The sequence below is a fragment of the Acinonyx jubatus genome, chromosome A1 (genome assembly GCF_027475565.1).
Source record: "Acinonyx jubatus isolate Ajub_Pintada_27869175 chromosome A1, VMU_Ajub_asm_v1.0, whole genome shotgun sequence".
NCBI classification, from domain to species: Eukaryota; Metazoa; Chordata; class Mammalia; order Carnivora; family Felidae; genus Acinonyx; species Acinonyx jubatus.
This window is the reverse complement of record NC_069380.1, coordinates 144570451-144595360: the sequence shown is the minus strand read 5'-3', so window position 1 is coordinate 144595360 and position 24910 is coordinate 144570451. Positions and strand designations below refer to the sequence as shown.

Genomic DNA, 24910 nt, shown 5'->3' with positions numbered 1-24910 from the left:
TGGACAGTTTACAAAGAGCTGGGAATTGGGAGACAGAGAGAGACGCGGCCAGCGTTAGAAAAACGTCCAACAGCCTACTTAACACAATACTCCAGATTCAAGTGTTTTCCTAATCCCACAACCAATACAAGGCTTTTCCAAGGCGCTCTTAACTCTAAAGAATCCCTGAGGTGCAAAGGAAGAAACTGAAAAGAGAGCGTGGCAGATGCACGCCCTGCGCCCAAGTTTAGGGAACCCAGGCGTCCCCCAAGAGTCCGTAAACCGAAGTCTCAGGAGCATACAGTGAGAGGTATCCGAGCTGGGAAAAATCCAAACACCGAGTTCTACAGGGAAATAACAGACAACTAAAAATAAAAAAGAAAGCGAAACAAAAAAAGGACAGGACTACAGATTACTATTACTAAAATACGCAGCCCCCACTTCCGGACACTACCTCTCATTCGCTCCACTTCCGGTCTCCTCCAAAAGGCCCGCTCCTACAGACAGACGACCCGCAGCCAATGAGAGTGTCGTCCTCTTCCGCAGAAGCGCATGACGTCTCTTAACTCCTGCCTTTTCCGGTTGCGAGGAACCTATCCTAGTGTCGGGGTCGCGCGGCTCAGAAGGAGGTGCCCTGACAGGCCCAACCGAACGCGGGGAGGGAACTAGAAGGGCAAGTGGGGTGGGCACGCCTCTTCCGCCCTGCGCCCGGAAGGGTGATGTGGCTGGGGCTTCGCCGGCCTCACTATGGTAAGAATTGGGGCTGTGGGGTCGCAGCTGAGCTTTGTGAAGGGGTAGTGGGGGCGAGCTAGGGCCGGAGGGTTGGACGGCGGCCCTGGGTGTGCGGGCCAGGGAGTTCAGTCACTAGCTTGATTCTGCCGGGCTCGGAAGATGCACAGGCCCGGGAACCATGTGGCCCCTGCAAGCCCAACACGGAGAACCGGGGCCCACCGCCCAAGAAAGACCCCGCGGCCGCCGGTCCCAGCCTCTCCCGCAGAGTCCACTTTTCTGACTTGGTTCAAAGGAATTCGCTGGTCTGGCTTAACCCAATCATTTAAATGTACTCTTTGTGGTCAGTGACTCTAGGAGACATGGAGCTTCTCAACTTCGCGCTTGTTATTTTGCGTCCTCTAATGCCCCACGGGCCTGGCCCACACCTTAATTTTTGTCTGTTGGGTTAGTGACCTTTCAGGCCCCTTTTACTCCATTCTTTCAGTCTTAACGATACTCTTTTATAAACAGTAGATTTTAAATGATTGGCGATCTCTGCAGAAGCAGTTTTTCGCAGGAATGTACTTGAGGTAGTGCCTGGCCTGGGATCTTCTTCCCCACACCTTTTTAAAGTTTTATGTATTATTTTGTGTTATTACAGATTCCTTTGATAGTTTGGGCCTCTTAGGAAAGCTTAAAACGAGTCATGAAAGTTTGCAAAAGAAATGCTTACATCTCCAGGCAGAGAAAAAGAGTTAAAGCCAGCATGGCGGGAGGAAAGATGTAGTAGTAATAGTGAAATCTCTCAAGCTATATCTGAAGCCATTTTACTTTTGTTATAGTCAATGCCAGCAGCTTCTACACCAGGACCTCATGGTGCACTTAATTAAATCCACAGGCCAAATGTTGCATTTATGAGCATACTTCTGGGGAAAGGATGCATGTCTTTGATTATAGTATCAAAAGAAACCATGACTCAAAAAAAGCTATTGTGGGGTGAAAATTGCTGAGCTTATGTTCCAGAAGTTCCTGCAGAAACCCATACAATACTAAACCCTTAGACACTTAATCGAAAATTCGTTAATTGTTTCTTGCTTTACTCCAACTACTTTGATTATAGATGGGGCATAAATCACAGGGTCTTGCCTGGAGAACATTACCACTTACAGAGGAGATGGCAGTTTATTGGGAGGTTATTCATTCCTGAGCCAAGAATTTACTCCAGCTTCTTTCCCTCTGTACCACACAATCGGATGAATACACTTGCTCTTTTTTTTTTTTTTAATTTTTTAAAAATTACTTACTTATTTTGAGAGCATGAGAGAGGATCCCAAGCAGGCTCTGTGCTGTTGGCGCAGAGCTGGACGAAGGGCTTGAACTCACAAACCCTGGGATCATAACCTAAGCCGAAATCGAGATTCAGAGTCTTAACCGGCTGAGCCACCCAGGTGGCCCTACAGTTGCTCTTAAAGATTGCCATTAGTGAACTGTTGCTGAACTTAGAAAATCTTCATTTTTTCAATTTAAAAATGGTAGAGTCTGTTACCCTTTTAAGTACTCTCTACCCCCAATGCGGGGTAGACCCAGAGAGCAAGTCACATGCTCTACCTACTGAATCAGCCAAGTGGCCCTAGAGACAGTTACTCTTAATTCTTGCATAGCTTCATAGATGTTAAGGTTGAGTTATTTTACTCTTAGTACAAGTCAAAGATCTATTATTTTCATCATCTTAGTGTCTTATGATCTAGCTAATAGCAAGACAGATAATGTGTTTAAGATCATCAGTATTTAAACTGTCTAGCCATACTTGTTTTTTCAAAAGTAACAAGAATAGCTCTCGTTAGCACTTGCTGTATGCCAGGCTGTGTTCAAAAAATCAACTTATAAGCACTGTCTTATTTCAAGCCTATAATGTCTGAGTAGATGTTTACAGGTGAAGGAAGTCAAACACAAGGAGACTGACCTGCTTGGGATTGTACACTTAGTAGTTAGTAGAGCCAGGACTCAAATTTATTTTAATATCCAGATGCCAGAAATCTTCATGCTGTTGGTAATAAAAACAACATAATGGAAGATAAAGTATGTCTTAGTGATTTGTTGCTCTCAAGTATGCCAATCTTACATGGATGGATAATAGAAACAACTGCCAGGTGGTTAGTATTTCTTTCCTGCTCTGTTCCTCTGAGCTTAGAATGTCAGCATTTTTGAGAAAGCAAGTACCCTGTAGTTCGAAGAGCTACACAATGAAGTTCCTTTTTGAATTTGCACCTCAACTCGTGTATTCGTGAGGTAACTCAGTGATCATGACTTAAATTTGAATTACTGTATTTTAATGAATCCATTTTTAAAATGCAATTTCACAGCCATAAAAGGTTTATCAGCCATAATTATTTACAACTACTAGAACACAATCTGATAACTATATCACTTATGAATGAATACTTTTAAGAACTTCAGAATGCCTTGTTCTCCCTAGCTCTTAACATCCTTCAAGATGTATCTCAAGTTTCATCTTTTCATAAGAAACCTTCCCTTCTTCTGTTTTCTCTTGGATCTCATTTGGGGTCTATAGTCCTTTATATTATCTCCAGTATCCCTCCAGCGTAGCAGAAAACAGCAATACCTTGTGACCTTTATTTCTTTCTAGCTAGAGTTTCTGAAGTAGATAACCAGGTCTTTTGATATCTACATCACAATGGCAGTTAGCTAGTCCTCAAATGATTGCAAGTCTGAGGATACAAAGTCTTGCCCGGTGTCTTAAAGGAGTTCACAGTCCACTGGGGGAGATTATTAAATAAGCAAATTCAATGTGTTGTCAGAGATGATAAAGAGAAATAACGTGTAGTGGAAAGGACTTTGAGAAATTCAATGCCCAACCAATTCAGTCCAAATCTGGGCATTGATAGTCTTTAAAAGCTCCAAGTGATTCTTATGAACAGCCAAGCTTCATGCCACATTTCCGATTTCATGGTCAGAACACTTTTCTTCATAACAAGAGTTGCACTTTGTCCTTTGGAATACTTTTGTCTTATCAAATTATCGACAACATGTGAAGTATTTTTTGCTTTATTTTTTTTAAGCCTACTGCTCACCAAGTTATGTATGCTTTCTCCTATTAACACCTTTGATCCCCTTGTTGCTTTATATTTAGATCTGTGGCGTTCATAAAATCGCTCGGAAACTAAACAATACAAACACAGTAAATGCATTATAGGTACCATGACAGTGAGATGAAACTAAGTGCAAATGACCATCTGTGTTGCCAATGGAGAACAGAATTGAGGTGCTTTTCTCTGGACTGTAGCTTTCCTCACAGCCATGAAAGTTCTTAATTTTAAGTGGAAAGTGGAAGTAGGAAAGGTCTCTCTCTACCATTTGAAAGAGGACCAGTAAGATCAAATGGCTATTTACTCTAGCTCCTCATTTTACAATTGAAATTAAACTGCTATGTAGAGGTAATGGATTTATCCAAGAACAAACTTATATACTTGGATAATTTCCTAAATAATCCAAATGTTTAGTAGGCACTCATGTTGAGAGACCGTTATTTAACATTAAAACATTAAGCAATCCTGGTTTCTTGGTTTCATCTGAAACCAAGATAATTTGTGTATTTGGTACAATTTCAGTGCTGCCTTACAGTAAGCAACAAAGATTATTCTTAGGTGCTAACAACACCAAAAGAAAATGTTAATATTTCTGTGTGTTAATGGATGTTAGTAATCACCTGTGGTCACCTGTGTGGGGCAAGTGTTTGCACATTTACATACAGGCTTCATTTATTCCTGCATTTCCATGTCTTCTATTCTAAGAGCAAATAGTGTTACCTATAAATTTACAAGTAGAAACTAGTTAGAAAATGCTGGCCTGACCTAGAATTGTAAATGATAAAATGCTGACCCACTTTTGCAGTGCTGTATAATTTTTATCACAATTAGGTCAAATATCATTTCTGGGGTCTCCTTCCACCTCTGAAGAAGGATAAATCACTACTTTTGTGTAAAAGCAGTAAGTATTAAAACAATTAAAATTATTATTATTTGGACTTGTAACAGTTTAAGTCTTTGGTATTCAGTTCTTGTTTTAAAGTGAATTTCAGTAAAACTGGAAGAATTAATATGTCAGTCACTTACCACATAAGAGGCAATCAACATTTGAAGCCCCCAGACAGTGTTATAAGGAAGGCCCTTAATCAATAAATTGGTTAAACAATTTGTTTTGATAATGATAAAAATAAATATGCTACAAGGAGCTCAAGTGATCCAGGACTAATGAAAATACTGTAGGCTTAGGCAGTCTTTTCTAGAGATTAAGTACAGTTAGCAACCAGTCATTGAGCACACCAAAGAACTGTTCAGCCTATTAATATGTATATTTCTGCTGCTTTTCTCATTGCTTCTTTGTGCCTTTTTACTGCTGGGATCTTTTCTCCTATTTTTCCCTCTATTCCTAATGTTTTGGGTGGTTTCTTAGACTATTTTTATATATACATCTAAAAGCAAAACCTTACACTGAACTCTTCCCTTTATATACAAACCTAATGAAGACAGTTTTAATATTCAGGAATGACAAAATAAGAAATTGTATCTTCATAGATAAAATGATAAAAATTGAATCTGAAATAAATATTCCTAACTTTTTAAATTGACTTGAGAGTAGGGAGTTTTTAAAAGATGTGTTAACATCACAAGTAATTTTTTGTTTGAGCACTAAGCTTTGTATCAAACATTCTGCATCAATTCACTGATAAATTTTTTTCGTTAGTGGTGGCCAGATGAAAGTCTGGATTATTTTCATTATTTCAGATTGCTTAACAAATTGTGATTTACTTCAGAATGGTTATACAAAGTGACTTGTTGAGTTTATTTCCTTCACATTTGGATAATTTGATTTAGTACAATAGCACTAATTATTTGAAGCATATCAGAAGGTCTGATCAGCTGTGAGTAGTAGATAGGGCTACTATCTACTACTGTGGAGGGATAATAAAAGGCGCCTTCGGAGAAACATATTTTAGGATCTCTACCGTATCATTTCGAAGAATAAACACAACTCTCAGACTAATGGTCAAAGGCAAGGCTGCTGTGATCCACAACCCCAAGTATTACTGTCCTGGTTGTATTTGAGGTTATGCTCCAGAGAGTGTCATAGGTAGCCCTGAGTTGAGGGAATGTTATTGGATGCCTCTTAATAAAAAATATTTGTTCGGTATGATAGACAAAATGCCCTCCACCACTTCAAAAACAAAACAAAACAAAAAAACAAACCCTGTAAATATGGTATCTTATTAAGCAAAAGAGAACTGGCATATGGGATTAAGCTAAACATTCTCGAATGGGAAGATTATCTGGAATTATGGGGACAGAGAGAAATTTAATCATAAGATTTCCTTTAAGAAGTAAGTAGTAGGGTGGCTCAGTCGGTTGAGCGTCCCAATTCTTGACCTTGGCTCAGATCATGATCTCAAAGTTTGTGAGTTTGAGCTCCGCATCTGTGCTGCCAGCTCAGAGCCTGGACCCTGCTTTGGATTCTGCGTCTCCTCTTTCTGCCCCTCCCCTGCTCATGCTCTGTCTCTCAAAAATAAAATAAACGTTAAAAAAAAAAAATAAGCAGTCGGGTCATAGTCACAAAAGAAGTATCAAGGTCCCTGTGATGATTCAGTAGCCAAGAATTGTAGAAAGCCTCTAGAAACTGGAGAAGGCCAGAAAACTTTTTTTTTCCTAGAGCCTCCAAAAGGAATGATTTATAACTCCTTAGTTGCAACGTGAATTATTTGATGTTTAATAGCTGATTTGTTAAACTGGGTAGCATACCATTGTATAACTCCCTGGTGTTGTCTGACTGAAAATTATGTAAATAAGCCTTAGACTTGAGAATTATCTGAGGTTCTAGAATTTTCTGCCAGCCAGCTAGCGTACTCCGTCATCCAGGGAGAGTCAGAAGAACACTCATTGTCCCATATGCAAGTACTTTGAAGCTGGCTTCTTGGTAGGACTTTCTTTGAATTCCAGTTGGTGACCAAACAAAGTTTAGATACTGGGAGGGAATTAACCTTGGGCCTTGATTTTACCCTATACCCTGGGCCCTTAACATAAACGTAAGGGTATTGCTTCTTCCATTTGCATTTTCCAAAATACCATTGATAGGTAAATATAAATGCAGAGCAGTGCATGGCAGTTTTTCTGGAATAGTTAACAAAATATTCAACAGTCTAATCTACGCTTTTTTTAATAGAATACACTGTTGATTTGGCATTTAAATATGCTCTTGAATTTGTTAAAATTGTTATTTTGCAGTTTTCAAGTTGCTGTTCATTCAGCATTTTTCAGTGACTTCTGTGCACTATTCTGTTTAATAGGCACAAGGGGTTGATAAGGACCTCAATAAAATAGAGGAGACCATTACAGTTTGATGGGTGCTATCATATATATATACACCTGCACAATTATCTCAACCTCTGCTTGGTGTAGCAAGTGGGGACAGGGAAGACTTCACAGAGGGGATTCAAGTTGAAACCAGAAGTTTGAGTCAGTTCACCATGCAGGCAAAAATAGTCTGCAAAAACACAGAGCACCTTGAAAAAGATGTCATGATCTGAACAAAACAGTAAATTAACTTTATTTCCCTTATCACCTTTTTTAAAATCTTTTCTATTTTGTAATCTTAGCTTCTTCCTTTTTAATAACATTTTTATAACTTTATACATTTTAATAACATTTTAATTTTATAACATTTTAAACAAATCCTAATCATTTTGCTACAAGAACAGGAACATCTGTTTCCTTTAAACCTTAGACTAAAATTTTGTGTCGGCAGACAACAGATGCTAAGCTTTAAAAGGAATGCTTAGGTACAGTAAGCAGTGGTAAGCTAATGTCTGGATGTTTGAAACATTGTTTTTTGGTCAGTCTGAGTACATGTAAAAGACTATATACCACCTAAGATTATTTGTTTAAATCTTAGGGTCTATAAACCCTAGAAACAAAGTTGTCTGTATCTTATATTGCACACTTGTAACTGGTTTTCATTTATAAATTGTTTCACACACAAATGTATACATACACATTCCAATTCGTTAATAACAGGCATGTCTCTAAGTGCCCCTTAAATTCTTTTACTATATAAAAATTCAAACATACAAAGGTAGGAAGAAGAGTATAATGAAGCCTCAAATACTCAGCATTTCATCATCAACCACACTCCTCCCATCACACAAAATGGATTATTTAGAAACCAGTCCCAGACATCCTATCATTTAAGCATTTTTTTTAACTAGACATTTAGGGAAGGAAAAAGTACACATTGCAAAATTGGGAGATTTAGATACTCCATTAGGAATGCGATAAACCTATGTGGCAAACTGATTTCCCAGCCAGTTTACTGCATAGGTCCTTTGCTTAATACAGTAAGTCTGCTCATTATTCCCTGAACATGCAAGTTCTCGATTCTATGGGGATATTTTCCATGCTCTCGTCTCTTCTGGAGCCTGCTCTCTATTTGCCAATCCAAATGTGCCCTTTCATGATTTGACTTCAGTCCTTGCTTTCTTCTTGAAGCTTTTCCTGACTTTTCTTTATGAAAACAGCATTTTTTTTGTCCACATGGCTTAGTAACTAACCACTTACTTACGCTACAAGGAGTTGCTGTTTACTTGTTAAAAATACATGACCTGTTCTAACTTGATTGTAAATGCTGCATGCCTCAGTTGTCTCATGTATAAAATAAAGGTATTAGTAACACCTACCTCAAATATACCAGGATAAACAAGATAATCCAAAAGAAGCTCTCAGTGAATATCAGTTATCATTAGCTGTAAACTCCTGAAGGGAAGGAATCCTGCTGTGTCTTTTTTAATCCTGTGTCTAGCCTCATGCCTCAGACACCATAGATACTAAATACATGTTTAGTTACTTTGGCTGGAAAGAAATCTGTGCTTTATATTTCATGAGGTTGTTATCAAATACTATATCAATAAATTGATAATACATGTTCAAATACGGTCTTTAAAAGACAAGCATTGTGAAATACTGTGTTTTCTATATAAAATTTGTCTTTAGAGTTCATTTATTGATTTAAGTTATAAAATTTGTATCACTTGTTTTCACAGATGTAAAATTAAAATCCAGTTCAGAAAAAAACAAGCCATATTAAACTTTACCTTTGTGTATCCATTAAGAAATGATTTGCAAGCAAAACAACTATTAATAATGCAAGTCATTTTTTATCTTTTTCAGACTATAAATATAACACTTAGGAAATTACAGAAATCCAGAAAAGTTGAGAATTGGGTTAAAAACCTTCCAGAGATAATCACTGCATTCGCCCCTCTTGCTTGTATAAGGTTTACATAGCTAAAGATACACTGATTATGGAATTTTGTGTGTTTTCCCCACTGTTTGTCATTGTACATAAGCATTTTTTGTCCTTAATATTGGCAAATAACGTAATTATCTTAATGTTTTAAATAGTTTGTACATATTTGCCATAAAAACATATAAGAGGTTAAAAAATATTGATAACTTCTGACATGTCTAGTTCTTTTAGGATTCTTCTGGCTATTCTTGCTTTATTTTTCCATATGAACTTCAAAGTCAGTTGTCTATTTTGAAAATAACTGGTTGGTGTTGAGTACACTGTAAACTTACAGATTAGCTTTATGATGTTACCTTCCAGTGTAAGAACCTCACATACCACTCCATTCTAATTTTATGTTTTTCGGTATGTTTAAAGGTTTTGTCAATTTTGTTCTTTAATGCCAGTACTGCATTTTTTGTTAGGCTTATTCCTGGATATTTCAGCTTTTTATTCTAGTTGCTGTTACAAATAGAGACTTTTTTTTCCATTATGTCTTTCAACCAGTTGGTAATACAGTCATGAAGCTACTGATTTAAATATTTAAGTTGTGTACCCAGCCACACCCAATTCCCTTATTGTCTGTAATTGTTTTTCACTAAATTCTTTTGGGCTTTTCAGGTAGCACTTAACATTTACAAGTAACAATTTTGCCTTTCTCAAAAAATTTTTATAACTCCTATTCTTTAACTTCTGACACTATGGGAGGTGCCTTTGGGTTTAGTAATTAAGCGTGTTGCTAGCTGCTGTGTAAGATTGATGTATTTTATCTACCTGTGTAAAATGGAAACAATTTTTCTTTATTATTTATATAGTGGTATTCTTGCACCTTCAAAAATTTGTTTTATTTATTCAGCCATTACTTCTTGGTCTGCTCTGTGGTAGGTGCCTTGTCAGGTGCTGGAGTTCAGAGTCTGATAAGGCAATGTCCACTTTCAGGGATGAGTATTATAAAATGTGTAACAGTTTGTGTGGGAACAGAAAGGAGAGTTTTTTATGAAATAGGAGAGGGGAGGCAGATAGGTCCAAAGAAACTTCCCGGAAAAGATGATGTTTGAGCTGAATTTTGAGTAGACTAAGCCCACCTCCATTTTACTTTGACTGAAAAACTGTGATTTCCAATCATTCCTGTGTTAAATTATTTCAATAACTTTTAAAGAACCAACAGTGAAAGAGCAAGTGGTTTTCTTTCACCAAAACCTAATAGCCTAGTATTAGTCAATGCATGGAACATGATTGCTTAAATTTAAAACATTCTTACTCTAAAAGAATTTAAGAATTGAAAGAAACTTGAGCCAACATTTAGTCTATATCCCCGCTGTCCACCAAGGTTTACAGATGTGAAAGACAGCCTTAGGTCAGTGATTCAACTGAAGTCCTATGGCCAGCTACAGGCAGAGCATGGAGACTCTCTGTCCTGCCTCATAGTCTGGGTTCCTAGAACGTCTGTATTAATTACATAAAGATTGAGTTTTGGTGAGTTCCTTGGATTCATGACATTTTTGGTAATGTTTTCAAATTCTTGAATTTAGAATTTTTGTTGCATCTTCTGCATTCCTTAGCCCAAAGAATGGAGAGGAAAGTACACTCTCTGAATACCTTATGATTTGGGGTTTTAAGTATTCTCAGACATGTCATTCTGTTTGCCTTTTTTGAAGAACAAAACTATGATTCTTAATATGGAATTGTCTGGCAGTTTTTACCTATGCAGTTTTTCTTGTGATATTAATTTTTCTTTTTCTCTTTTTTAGTCTGCCATTTTCAATTTTCAGAGTCTGTTGACTGTAATCTTGCTGCTTATATGTACCTGTGCTTATATCCGATCTTTGGCACCCAGCCTCCTGGACAGAAATAAAACTGGGTATGTTACTAATGATATCTAATCACCCATATTAGTTCTTATAGACATTGAGGGTAAATTACCATAAAAGTCATTAAATATTTTAATGCCTATATATAAATTATTTTTATAATAACTTTTTACATTATTTTCTCCTCTGTTTTTCAAAATCTGAAAACTTTGGGGATAGCTGCGTGGCCCAGTGGGTTAAGTGTCCAACTCTTGGTTCCAGCTCAGGTCATGATCCCATGGCTCATAGGTTCGAGCCTCATGCCAGGCCCCACACTGACAGTACAGGACCTACTTGAGATTCCCTTTCCCTTTCTCTCTGCCTCTCCCCTGCTCAAGTTTTCCCCTCTCTCTCTCTCAAAATAAATGAATAAATAAACTTTAACAAAATATATTTTTTAAAAACGGAAAACTTTCTATTCATAGAATCTTACTAAATAAAAAGATAAATACCAGAAGTAACCTGAAATGTGTTCAACTAAAAAAAAAAAAGTGTATTTAAAAAAAGATGGAGTTGTGTTTTTTTCTGGGATTAGAAATACAGTTTAGTACTTTCAAAGACAGTATTTCACCTTACTTTTTATAGAATAATTGGTAAAGTTGGTATTAAAAACAAAGTTATGTTTTTGAAGCATTTAACAGTTTGCAAGCACTATGTCCATAAAAATAATAATGTAGACATTCCCTCTCCAGTGTAAGACTGCTCTAATCATATGAGCTCCCTGTCAGTATCGTAAAGCAAACATCTTTAGAGAAATTTATGTAGCTAACTTAACACAGTAATAAAAATTAAGTCTTGGGCATGTCACATCTGTTTTATTATATGTTCATACCCTGAAAAAAATCTGAGCTTAATATGATACACAGAATTAAAATTTTTAAGTGCCATATTCACAATACAGAAATATGGGGCAACTGGATGGCTCAGTCAGTTAAGCGTCCAACTCTTGATTTTGGCTCAGGTCATGATCTCACAGTTCCTGAGATGGAGTCTAGTTTGGGCTCATGCTCACAGCACGGAGCCTGTTTGGGATTTTCTCTGTCCCTCTGTCTCTGCTTGTCCCCCATACATGCACACGGGTGCATACACTCTCTTTCTCCCTCTCAAAATAAGTAAGCTTTAAAAAAAGAAAAAAAACATAATACAGAAATACATGTTGAATTAAACCAAAAGGAAGAGTATATTAAAAAACAGAGACCATGTGGTGGGAGCTGTATACATTTTATTTGCCTTGCATATTTATTAATTTATGTGAATACTTTTCTTAATCGTTTTTTTTTTACTTTATTTTGAGAGAGAGAGGGAGAGCACATGAGCATGTGAGCAGGGGAGAGGCAGAGAAACGGGAGAGAGGGGAGAGAGGGAACGAATCCCAAGTAGGTTCCATGCTGCCAGCACAGAGCCCAACATGGGACTCAAACTCCTTTCTTGATAAAAAGCCTATATCTGTTTAATCCTTTTAAGAAATAAAAGCTGAAAGAATACTTCACATTGGAATAATTGTCTCCAAACCTGTATCAGGCCAGATTAGGATCCTGCAAAGTCAAATTTTGCTTTTCCACTAATAAAAATCTACAAGAGGCAAGGTGGTAGATACTCAACTGTGAAAGTAATCATTTCTGCTTCTCTTTCCTTTACTTCCATTTTATCTTTGAGGTCATAATTAGCATTTATCCAAACATTCCATTATCTAAATTATTTGGTTTTTGTTAACATTTCTTCCTTTTTATTTATTAGGGTTGTTCAGACATGTGTAAAGGAATAAGTAGAAGCTCTAATCAGTTGTGAATATTGAAAATCTCGTGATCCTGTTCCAATAAACTGATAATCTATTGCTAGGTAAAATAGCAATACTGAGGTTATTTGTCCATCAGTCTTTATGACAATCCCCCTCTTCCTTCATAGACATTGATTTCTCTTCACTCCACCTTTTTTCCTCTGAAGTCCTCTTGCACTAAGTCTTTATTCATTTTAATCCTTTGTCCATTTGTTGAAATTATATAGTACTATGTCAGTTTGTTGGAAGTTGTATAGTCTTATGTGTTGCTTAGTTGTGCATGAAGCCTTTCCTCTCCTGACGATTAACTTAAAGCATATGTTAGAAACCAATAAACATTCTCATTGATCTGTTCCTTGGTATTGGAATATAATACATAACACCTACCTAATAACATATTTATTTATTTCATTAAAAAATAATCACAGGGCACCTGCGTGGCTCAGTTGGTTGAAAATCCAACTCTTAATTTTGGCTCACATCATGTTCCTAGGATCTTGGGATCCTGCCTTATGTCGGGCTCCTGTGGAGCCTGCTTAAGATTCTCCCTTTTCCTTTCTTTCCCCTGTTAATGTGCACACTCTCTCTCTAGAAATAAAATAATAATCATAGTATTTCATTAAAAAATAGTCACAATACTTAGCTTTCCAATACAGTTATGGAGAAAGTAGATGGCATGTGGAAATGTCTGCTCCTCATTCCTTTGGGAGCAGGAAGACATCCATTACATGCTACATTGAAAAAGGAGTTCTCAGGGCTGCCAGCCTTACAGTAGAGGCTGAGTAGTAGTATATTTCTCCTACATAGAAGACCAAAGAAATGGCATGCTTCTGTTTGTACTGTAAAGCATATACTGGTCCATTCAGCTCTTAAAAGGCTTTTTTTTTTTTTAAACTTTGTTTCTGTTTCTATAAATGTTAGGCCCCATTTTATTTTGACTTGTATATAAGAAATATTTTCTCCAGGAGAAATTTTTACAGGCCATTGTCCTTTTGTTACAATATGCGTTTTTATGAGATTCATAATAAACTGCCCTTTCTTTACAGTGAGTATTCCATGTTTAAGTAACGATGTATAGAGACCAGTTGGATAAAGCAGGTTCTTGATGACTTCACTATTGAAAATAACAACTTAATTTTTTACTGCTTCAAATAATAAATACAGAACTAAAAAGCAGCAATAAAAGATTGCTACTTTTCTCATTGCCTATTATCATAGACCTGATTAGTTCTATCACCAGATATATTTGCTGGCTTACAGCCATAGAAACCAAGCAGCATAATTGTATTGGTTTTTACTAACTAATAAAGTTTCTGTGTTAAATAAATAGCATTTGTTTATTAATTAATAAATAGCATATTACAGAAATGTGTCTAGGTAGGGAAATACATGGGAAAGGCCAAAGTGATACTGATAAATCTCTAAGTTGCCCGAGTTAGGAAACTTTTCATGTATCTAGCTTTTAATATGCCGTGTTATCACAATTTCCTAATGATGCTTTGAGTTATTTCTAGGTTAGCAAACCTGAAATCACCCTGATTGTGATATGATTTTAGATTATGTTCTTTGGGACTATAAGCTTCTCATGCAGGAGCTTCAGGTATCCTGCCTCTGAATCCTTCAGCCAGAGTAGCTTTAAATCCACAGTGCATGTTCCACTCAGTAGATTTTTACAGTCAAAGAACCATGGCATTGCATGTCACTAACCAGTTGCCTTCCATTTTTTGGTGAAATGTAAGCCAATTTTAAGTGATATCTGAAGTTACTGTCACATGTGCCTTTAACCTGTCTTTAACTGAACACAGAACATGTTAGTCACTAGTCTGAAGAGTTTCTGTGTAATAACTCATTTAATCCTTATAACAACCCTATGAGGGTGAGTGTTATTAAAGAGAAAATAACTTGTTCAGAGTTAATGCAACAATTAAGTAGAATTAAACTTAAGCACAATCTGACCCTTATATTATCCTACATTATTTCCAAGAATATGGTTGATTTTTGTCCTTTTATTCCTATAGGAAAGTTGCCTCACCTGTCAGAATATCCATCCTTCAAAATAAACATCTATGTTTGCCCATTTCGTATCATCTGAACTAAGAGACATTCTGCTTTGAGGTCAGGAAGTTACACTTCAGAGGAGGAATGCATATAGAACTTACTTGAAGCAGTATTTTCTTTCAGTCTTAACCACTCAGATACAATAATTCATCAGCCAGCCATCTCTTTTGGCAAAAAGTATATCAATTTACCTGAAATTTAAGTATTTTGATATTGTTACACCAGTCCTAACCCACTGCAATAAGTACTGCTGATCTGTCTTGACTTTTAGCGATGTATAATACCATTTGTAATTCTGTTCTTTCGTCAAAACAACAAAATAGTTGCCTACAATGTTTTATATCTTTTAGCTACCTCTATTCATTGAATGATTCGGTTGCTTTTCTTTTAAAGGCAGTACTTTTTATACATGCCAAAGAAGTGAAATACACATAATTTGTATTCAACTCACAGTTTATTCATTCATAGAATTGAAATGAACATTTTCATTGTAATTCTTATTTCCAGAATGTATGTATTTTAATTGCCATATTTAACTCATATAGTGTTCCCAAACTAGGATTTTGCATTAATATTGAAAACATAGCTACATATTTTTATATTCTGTCTTACTGAATGACATAGCTATGCAAATGCTATCATTGGAGTTCATGGCTATAAGGTATTTAAATATAGAACTACATTCTGTAAAAAGTAATTTCTTTAGTGTGAAAGTTTTATTTTTAAATGTCAAAATCCTACCAAACCAACCAAATGTTCGTTTACCATTTTTTCAAATTAATGTTTATGCAAATTGGCATATGTATTTTCTACTTTTAAAAGTAAAGCAACTGAAGTTGACTGAATTAATTCTACAAAAAAACCCTGTGCCAATTTTTGCCAGTCATATTAATTTACTGTGTGTTTAACCTAGGATACTGCATATATCCCAGTTTATGACAATTTATGTACACTAACAGTTGATAAGTTCATGTGGCCTCCTTTCCTACAAAGATGGTGGCTCAATATCAAATAAATTTCAGTTTTTGAAGCAAAGTATCAAAAGAGAAAATGCCAGTGTATAATGAATTCTCTATATGATACTGAGAGAATGATTTACTTTTCCCACTAAACAGTAGCTACTTTTTCCTTTTTTTACTCTATGCAGATTGTTGGGTATATTTTGGAAGTGCGCCAGAATTGGTAAGTGTCCTATAACTTCCACATCATCAGCTGTAAGTTTATAGAGTTCTACCAAACTTTTTCTTGTGCTAAAACTAGACATGGTGGATACCTCATAATACTTCATACACAGGGAAATGGAAAATACAAGAAAAAATCTTAATTCAGATATCAAATACTATGCTTTGCTGGTGTTGAGATTTCAGACAAACATTTATAGTTTTATGCACACATGCATATAGTATACAATATGCTGCTCTGTATAATTTGTACTGTTTTGGTCACTAAGGATGAATTTCCCATCTAATGAAAGGCTTGCTAACCAACTGTCTAAACATAATCATTTTACTGCCTTATGCTAAGTCCTAGAATGTTGTTTTTAGAAAGCAATAACTGTTTCACCTGTCAAATTCATGTGATCATAGCTGAGTTTTGTTCTGATTAAAGTTAAATGTGATTATCTTCTAACTTTTCATAATAAAATTTGTGGTGTTTTTGTGTTTATGTTTAGATAGTAATATACCCTTGTCTCATCCCTGTGTGTATATGACATTTAGCACAGTGCCTAGCTCATAGTAGACTCTCAAGTGATTGGCAAGTGAATAATGTATTTTACTGATACAGTTTACCAGTATTCCTGAATAATAGAGTATACCCTTTTTAACATCGCTGGTTCCAAAACACTTCAGAGCGTTTGTACTTGTTCCACTTGGACTGAAAATGAATATTTCTTCTCCACCTTGGAATTATTTACATGACCCCCTCAAAAAAAAAGGCTGATTTTAATATTTTCCCAATATTTAATTTGTATATAACTACTTTTTTCTTTTATAAAGTTATGAGACTTCAAAGACAAATTTTCCTACATTTGACATTTACTCTAGTTAGCCAACCTGACAACAGCCTGAATTACCCCAACGAGTCACTTTGAATAGAGAAAAATTAGGAGTTATGTCCCTTAGACAATGTGTGTTCTATTTAGAGTATTAGGTTTTATTTTGGATTCACTTCTCAGAAATGTGGAAAATTTAAAAGATGGTTCATAACAGGAAACAAAATTGATTAAAGATTGAAAACTACAAACTAAGTTCTTATAATATCTAGACATTTTTCTAAAGAATACCTGAGAATGGGTGTAATATATCTGAAGATATTATAGGTATAACCTAGTCTCAACTAAGGACTAAATATTAATTGTGACAGTTTCTAATTCTTTAGCATCTTCTAAGATTCATATGTTGTTAGCCACTGAAATAAATAATTATGAGAGAGCAAGTTTTCTTCCCTTGAGCTTTTAGTGATAGGCAAGAACCATTAACAGGAGAACTTGTAAGCATCCTACTAAATTATATAGAAATCCTTTTAAAATCTGCTATGATGAGATTATAAGATTCCTTAGCCAGATTTCTTGCCAGAAAATGACAGTAGTGTATAGAGGCACCTAAACTACTTCCTTCAAGGCCCTCATTCTAATGTATTGACTACTGAAGCAGGCGTCCTTTTGAGAATTCACTGTGCTTTTAACATGTTAAACTGTCCTTCCTCAGTGTTCTTTGTCATACTTTATTATCTCTTAGAGTGACAGACATGAGAATTCTTCTTTTATAGGAAGAAAATTGACTTCAGAGAGGTAAAGCACAGATAAAGCCTAGCTAAGTAGTTATCAGGACATTTAAACCCACCCCCCCCAAGACATTTTTGATTGTCATAACTAGATGGGGGAGGAACGTATACTGAGTATAGGTCATTGATATTGCTACATATCCTACGATGCACTGAGCAGCCCCTCGCAGAGGATTAGCCCAAAATGTCAGTAGTACCAGAGTTGAGAGGGCCCAACCTAGATTTGCAGAGATTTGTGGTGCAGCCTTACCTGACATCTAGTGCGACTCAACAGCACAAAGCCTGAAATAACAGTAGAAATCTTAATCACTTGAAAAATAACAAAGGGAGAGACAAAGAGAAGAACACCCTTGATGGCTAATGCTGATTGATAGAGAGTAGCAAATGTAAATATATGCAAATTAATGTAGTTTCAAAGCCAAGTTACCCAGAAAAAGAAACAATATTGTCAAGGACAGAGTCGAAAGAAATCCTCAAGGAAACTGCGAACAGAGAACATAATGGAAGAACAAAACAGTCCTAATAGAGTCATAGTCTCTGTCAAAGTAATACTGAAAGTTCATTGGTAAAAATAAAAAGTCTGCAGTGAGGGGGCAGAGCTTTCACCTCAATATGATGAAGTTGCTAAGTCACAAATAAAAGTTCTTTAAGGTATTAAATTAAGTATCAAGCTATTTTAAATCCATTTTATATAATAAGTTAGAGAAGTCTGTACAGCTTCATTCAGTAGCCGACCCAGGTGACACTTTGCACAATGGTTACTTCGAAGTATAACTGAAAATTTAAGGCGTTTAGTTTGTAGCTTTCGTAATGATTGCCTTCAGTATCATCCATTGTTATTGTCTGATTATAAACTGCCTTTTCTTTTTGCTTGGTCAGTTATTGTCTTCATTGTTTCTCTTAACAGTATGAATGCCATAGGTTAAATGGTTCAGTTAAACTATGCATTCTTGCCACTTATGTGTAAGCATGAGCTTTTCATTTTGGCAAAATGGCTCAAAAAATGTTAATGCTGATATACTCCTCTCTTATCTTGACACAGAATATATCCACCAAGAAGGGATACAGTTTTAATGGGAAAAGGCCCAGCCAAATCATCTTATCATGTTACACATCACGTTACAGCAACTGTTTCACATTCACTTAGACAGACCTAAGACCAGACGAGAAGTAACATTCTTACACAAGTTCAACCAAAGATGTTTAGCTCTACCACATGGCAATCTCTTTTAAGAAAATTAAAAACAGGAAAATGAAACCCATATGTAAATTATAGCATTCTGAGTTGGAAGATGAGGAAGAGAAGAACTTCCTCAAAAATTAATCTCCAGCAGATGGAAAATTCAGGGCAATTTAATTTCTTCTCTTAGGTGTTTAATAAGACTATATTAGACAATGAGATTATCTAGCCCTAACTAGAGTGACTGGCTTGCTTATGAAATCCACTTGAAAACTATGTCTAGAATAGTTTGGTTTTGTTTGATAATTTGGGTGTTGCCTCAAAAGAATTAACATTGTTTAAAAATGATGTCCCAAGTTATTTTCTAGTTTTAAAAGATTTTTTTTTTTCCAATTGAGATAGTGGCATTGTGAAAATGCTGTTGTCTCACTTTTTAGAATTTCCTTTAGCTCGAAAGCAGTCCCCTAAATGTCTCTGGATAGAAAAACACCAAATGTTTCTTTTATTTGTATGTGTGTAATATCTTCTGTGAACACTGTCATTGAGCAAACACAAAGATATAAAGTTAGTAACAATATGACTGTGAGCTCTTTGAGGAAGCTCTGAAAATGAAAATGACTTTGAGCATTTTAGTTGATGAGAATGGTCAAGATTGGCATTTGCCAGAGGTAGTTAACTTACCAAATGAAATGGTTTGTCACCAAAGGAACTTAGTTACTGGGAGGGAGCTGATTTTAAACACCATAGAAAAGCACAAGTGAGGGGAGCATACACAATCTCTACTACAGGACACCAGGTATATGCCATGATTATTTCTAGAAATAGCATGTCACTCCCTCTTCCTTCTTCCTTTCTTTCACACCTTCAGAGCAGCAGAAATGTCTGGTGCTTTGTGGAACTGTACAGCCATTCAATTAATGAACAAACAGGAAAAGAAGCTGACGTTGGGATAACTCAATCACAGAATCTCTAATCTGTTTGCAAGACAGTTTCACAAGCCACCTCCATTCTGCTTCATGGGAGGGAAGTTCTCCAAATACAAACACTTTTTAAACACATGTGAGAATTGACTCCTATAAAAGTGGTTGTTTTAAGTTCTACATTCCTAACCCAAGAGCTACACTATAAATCATTTCATATGAAATCCAGGTCAGAAATAGTTTTTTCTAAAATGTTTCTTTATGAAGCATTTTATACCCTTTCTTTCTAAGGTTTTTATTTAAATTCCAGTTGACATACAGTGTAATAGTAGTTTCAGGTATAACAGTATGATGATTCAGCACTTCCATATGCCACCCAATGCTCATCACAGGTGCCCTCCTTAATCCCCATCACCTATTTCACGCATTCCCTGCTCACTCCCCCTCAACCATCAGTTCTCTGTCGATAAGTCTTTCTTGGTTTGTATTTTATGTCTGCTTTCTTACATGAAGTTTTATTGATCACTCTCGTGTTTAAACTGTGACCAATCAAGAAAAAAATATATAGCTGAAAATTGTATGTCAAATTTCTTTTCATAGGTAGAAATTTCCTTTTTTAAAGGAAAAAATAAGCGATTTTTTTTGGCCTTAATTGAGCTGTTTGAGATAGTTTCTCTTGAATCTCTGTCCTACATTCTGTGTTGTATTTTGTCAATATCTGGGTTTATGCAGTGGCATAGGGATGGTGCATTAAGGGTTTTCTAAACACATGAAAAGGAGGTGATCTTAGAAATAAATCCATGTAATGTAGCTCATTCTGTGTTGTACTGCTTTTATGTTATATCTAGTTCTTGTTTTGGCCATCCCCCCAAATGTGTGGGCCTTCTAGGCAAGAACTTTATCTTGATTCTTCTATATCCCTCTCCCATAATAAGTAATAACCTTATCATATCCATGTTAACCACTCAGTGAATCAACATGAATATCTTCCTTTTTTCCAACAGGTGAACGGAAGAGTCCTTACGTTGCAGTGTGCTGTATAGTGATGGCTTTCAGCATTCTCTTCATACAGTAGCTCGGAAAAATATCAGAATTTAATTGCCATTGGATTACAGTATGAAAAAAGGACTTATCTATAGAAAATAATGGAAAGAATGGTTAACCCTTTTATCTCTGAACATTGAATGAGATAAATTTCCAGCTGCTGTTATCTATTTTTGTTATTGGACCAATGTTCTATGTAAATAGGATGTAACCATTTAATACGCAGAGTTTAATATGTCTGTAACAATCAACCTCTGTACTCTCACTACAATATTACATTCTGCAAATGTTATTCTGTTATGTCGGATACCAGTTTTTAGTGAGGTATCTCTTAAGACATAGAATAGAAAACAAAATTGGTAAATTACTCCACTTCCTTTCACTGTGATTTGGAAATGATTAATCTTTATAGAATGAGACGTTTTTCTGGGCTAGCTTTTTTACTGGGAAAAAAAAAAAGGTTCAATTTGTGTTGGTAAGGATTGCATTCATATTTAATAATGCTTGCTTTTCCTGTGGCCACACCAGACCATTAACAGAGTACATCTAAGCAAACTATATAGTGTACTACAGGCATTTCAACTATTTAAAACAAGCCTGTGTGGTTCTTAAGGTAAATGAGATGTGACTTAAGAGTACTATTGAGAAAATGTCCATATGTAACATAAAGTTTAGAATAGATGACTGGTCCAGTAGCCTCTGAAAACTCTAGATAAGTATGGATAAATATCTTACGAATAAATTGACCAGCTGTCGTTCTCTGAATAAGACTACATTCTTAGAGTGAAAAGAGCAAAATAGAACAATTCAGAATGATAATCCTGTATGTGTCTTTCTTTTTAGTGTCAGGTCTCCAGTTTTAATTGCCCCAAAATGCAAACTGAATTTTTTTGTTTTTAAATACAGCACTTTAAATCTAGTTTACTTTTTGTGTGTCATCTTGAACTGGAATCTGCTGTGTAACTCAGTAGGCGATGATAAACAGTTTTCAAATCTGCTTGTCTGTATACCTTGGCATAAGTGTCTTTGAGTTTTGATAATAAAGACCTTCAATAACCTTCATCAAAGCAAGAGAAACATTTGGAATATGACATAAATTTTGCAGTAGAGCAGTTAGTAAAAGGTCATAGGTTCCTTTTTTTTTAAGGTTTAACTGAAATTCTGTTAGAATTTCAAAGCTAGGGGGAACTTAAATATCTTAGCTAAAAATTGCCCATCATAGGTAGTACTAATTAGATATTATCCTTAGCTATTAATTCCTTTTCTCTTTTTAAGAAAAGAAAATTATTTAGAATTATTTGAAAATGAGTCTGCCACTAGCTCTTTCTGCAGAAACAAAGTATGGAATTGAAAGCCATCTTTTTTAAAGACCACTTTAAAGTACTTGAAAAGAATTCTAGGAAACGTGTAAGAAAAGCTTGTGATGCATTGCCTGCTTTTTTTGCAAAAGATAAAAGCTGCTGTAGGCTGTCTATATATTTATTTTACAATTTTGGCCTAAGTAACTGGTAAAAAGTTGTCTGTTTTGCTTTAGACCAGGAATCAGGCTATGGTCATTGTGTGTACTCTGAACTGTCTTTCTCCTGGGCTTTGCACTAGGTCAAGAATTTTCCAGGTGTCCTAAAAATAGGACTCTTATCAGCATATACATGTGGAGCATGTCACCTTTCTGAGGCTGGTTTCTGAGTGGCCATCTGTTGTCCAACTCTGCTGCAAGCTAGACTTTTCCAACTCTGCTGCAAGCTAGACTTTCCAAAAAGCTATGTCAACTGATCTTTTTATGTGCTAACACAAATCCAAATCCAATATGAGTGGTATGAATAAAGGGAAGAATATTCTAGATAATCAGTTCTAAGACATTTCTGAAATTTTGACATTTCAGAGGAGGTAGGTGGAAAGTGGAGGAAGAAATAATTTCTTTGAAAAATGTGTGGTAGCATATAAAACTTAGTGTTGTGTGTATATGCTTAACAGAGTGGGAAGCAGCTCATTTCTGACCCCAGACATTGTGACTCTTTGGGAAGTTAGGGACATACAGGATTCTGTAAAGAAAAGCAATTAGCACTTTCCTTAATGTATTTTTTTCAAAGAGTTACCACAATCCTGTTCTCTAGCCCAAAGGGCCATGTCGGTAGTTTTAGGTCCACTTAGTATTCAGATATTCCCATTGCGGTCTTGGTGGGGTGGTCGGATACAGAAGAGGATTAAGGATCAATTTTGCATCAGGTGGCTGCCTCTGTCACGTGGTCTTACTACAGAGCTGGATGGGATGGTGGGCACTTAAGTCCATGTGTTGCAAGGCTTGAATACTCTCCCTAACCTACTTCCTGGCTCTAGAATCTTGATTCCATCTCTCGTGGAAACTGTTCTGTGCTGATACTAAGTTCCTGATTGGCCTCAGTTATGCCCATGTCAGGAGGACTTCGTTCTAAGCAGTCTTAAAAGATGGCCAATTAAAAGGACCCTTAGTCAACTGAATTCCCTCTGTGACTTAAAAAAATTTGGATTCAAGTCCAGTGTCCTGTTAATGTCCACTGTGCCAGGCACTCTCCATGTTCAAGTTAAAAAATTAGCCCTTTCACACTGGGGATAATAGCAATACATAATTTGTAACAGATTCCTTTATCGTGAATATGCACATTAGTTTTATCTTAGGACAGAGGTCAGAATAAAGTGACTTCTCCAGGTATACAAAGTGAGAAACGAACAGGTCTCTGCCTAGTTTTCTGGGAAAAACCTAGCACTTGTAAATAGAATGTATCACCATTCTTTCAAGAAGCATTTATGGAGTGCATACAGTACATTATCACTGAAGACAGAAAAACCAGTACACAATTTCTGCCTTCTGATAGTTCCTAATGCAGTGGATGGGAGAGATTATTTATACAAAAGTGTAATGTGATAGCATTTGTAACAGATAATGCCAGGATTCTAGGAGAAAATAAGGGTGACACCGTAGAGGTAAGAATTTCCTTCCCAAGAAGCAGTGCTTACACTGAATGAAGAGCAGTATGCAAAAGCACCAGTGGTATATTTATGGACTCTAAGTCCCTAGCTTGTGCCACATGAGGCGTATTAAGACATAAGCCTAAAAAGGTGGACAGAGGTTAGATCCTAGGGGGTCTTCTATTTTTTTTCTCACTTCTGTCTGTTACCTACCTCAAAATTAGCTACATGTATTTTCCCTCCTACCTGACAAAAAACCTTCAAAAAAAAAGTTCTTCCTTTGGTGTATGTGTAAACACGGTTAAATACATCCATGCCAGCCTTAATTTGGACCAGGAATACAATACTATACTATACTCTCCAGACACTCTCCTGCATAGTATATAAAGCCAAGGTAACACTAGTCAGGTCAAATAATTTTAGGAACTCTTAGTGGCTCATACTCCATCGATGCCCAAAGCAGCCGTGATTCTAAGAAGCAGAAGTGGTTTCACTGTCTACATTTCCCAGGTGCACAGAAAAGATTTCTAATAAGCAAGAACTTGTACTCTTTTCGAAGCCTTTGGGGAACTTCCTGGACCATAGGAAGCTGCAAAGAATGGAAGATTCTTAGGGACCACTTTTCACACACATCCGGTAAAGGGTAGGTGTTCAAAATATAAGCAACTGAGTAATATCAGCATTGTTTATACAGCCTTGTTAGTCTCAATCAGCAAGTTACTACTAGCTTCATAATAATGTCATTTAGCTTCATAATAATGTCATTTATACACTGCCTTCCATGATTTCTTTTACTTTACCCTAAAGTAATCCCAAAATAATCTGAAATGCAGCTCTAATATCAGGAAAAAGGGGGGAGGTGGAAATACTATTTCCTGTGATTTTAAGAGAACAGAATCATCCTACTCTGGTTAGTGAATATGTCTGTGGTATGTAATAAAAATCAAAATGAACTCTCAGCCTCCCAATTTTGTCTTACTGTCAGATGGGTGAGAACAGTTTCTTTAGAGGTTAAATGATTGAAATTGGCACCTTCTGAGTGAGATGGGAATAGAGAAATGTTTCTGTTCATTTTACCTGCATTTTAATTAATGGCTGGTCAAGATTCTTTTGGAGAAGTTTTTATGTTTTTTTGCATCTTAAAGCTGTTCTATTGCTGTTTCTCTGAGTGAACTTTCAAGAGCCTAAATTACTCTCTTTAGATATGAAGTCATTAATTCCCCCCAGATATGGGAGAAATTGGATTCTGAATGAGAGTGACAGATTGTTGACAATTACTTTCAACTTTGTCCTCCACCATGAGCCTTCA

General features: G+C 36.1%; 2 protein-coding genes and 1 non-coding gene across 10 annotated transcripts in view; 2 read left to right on the top strand and 1 right to left on the bottom strand.

Moving 5' to 3' along the window:
- Positions 1-589, bottom strand: part of XRCC4 (X-ray repair cross complementing 4) — a 297500-nt gene extending 296911 nt beyond the window's left edge. For 7 of the 8 annotated variants that reach the window (XR_003413807.2, XR_008299483.1, XR_003413805.2 and 4 more), the window contains exon 1: positions 434-588. The gene's annotated coding sequence lies outside the window, so the exon portion shown is untranslated. Of the gene's footprint in view, positions 1-433 lie in introns of all 8 variants that reach the window. The other variant, XM_053224614.1, reaches the window with a different exon arrangement.
- Positions 572-21714, top strand: TMEM167A (transmembrane protein 167A). Its single transcript, XM_027038871.2, has 4 exons — positions 572-729; positions 10794-10903; positions 15875-15909; positions 20616-21714. The coding sequence occupies exons 1-4, from the start codon at positions 727-729 to the stop codon at positions 20684-20686; spliced, it is 219 nt and encodes a 72-aa protein (XP_026894672.1). The 5' UTR covers positions 572-726; the 3' UTR covers positions 20687-21714.
- Positions 13342-13476, top strand: LOC113594926 (small nucleolar RNA U109). The gene has a single exon (XR_003415418.1). It is a non-coding gene; the product is annotated as a small nucleolar RNA U109 (small nucleolar RNA).
- Positions 21715-24910: the final 3196 nt, after the last annotated feature.

Coding starts and splice junctions, on each gene's coding strand:
- TMEM167A (XM_027038871.2), top strand. Junction 10,904..15,874: donor CTGGACAGAAATAAAACTGG/GTATGTTACTAA, acceptor TACTCTATGCAG/ATTGTTGGGTATATTTTGGA. Junction 15,910..20,615: donor TTGGAAGTGCGCCAGAATTG/GTAAGTGTCCTA, acceptor TTTTTCCAACAG/GTGAACGGAAGAGTCCTTAC.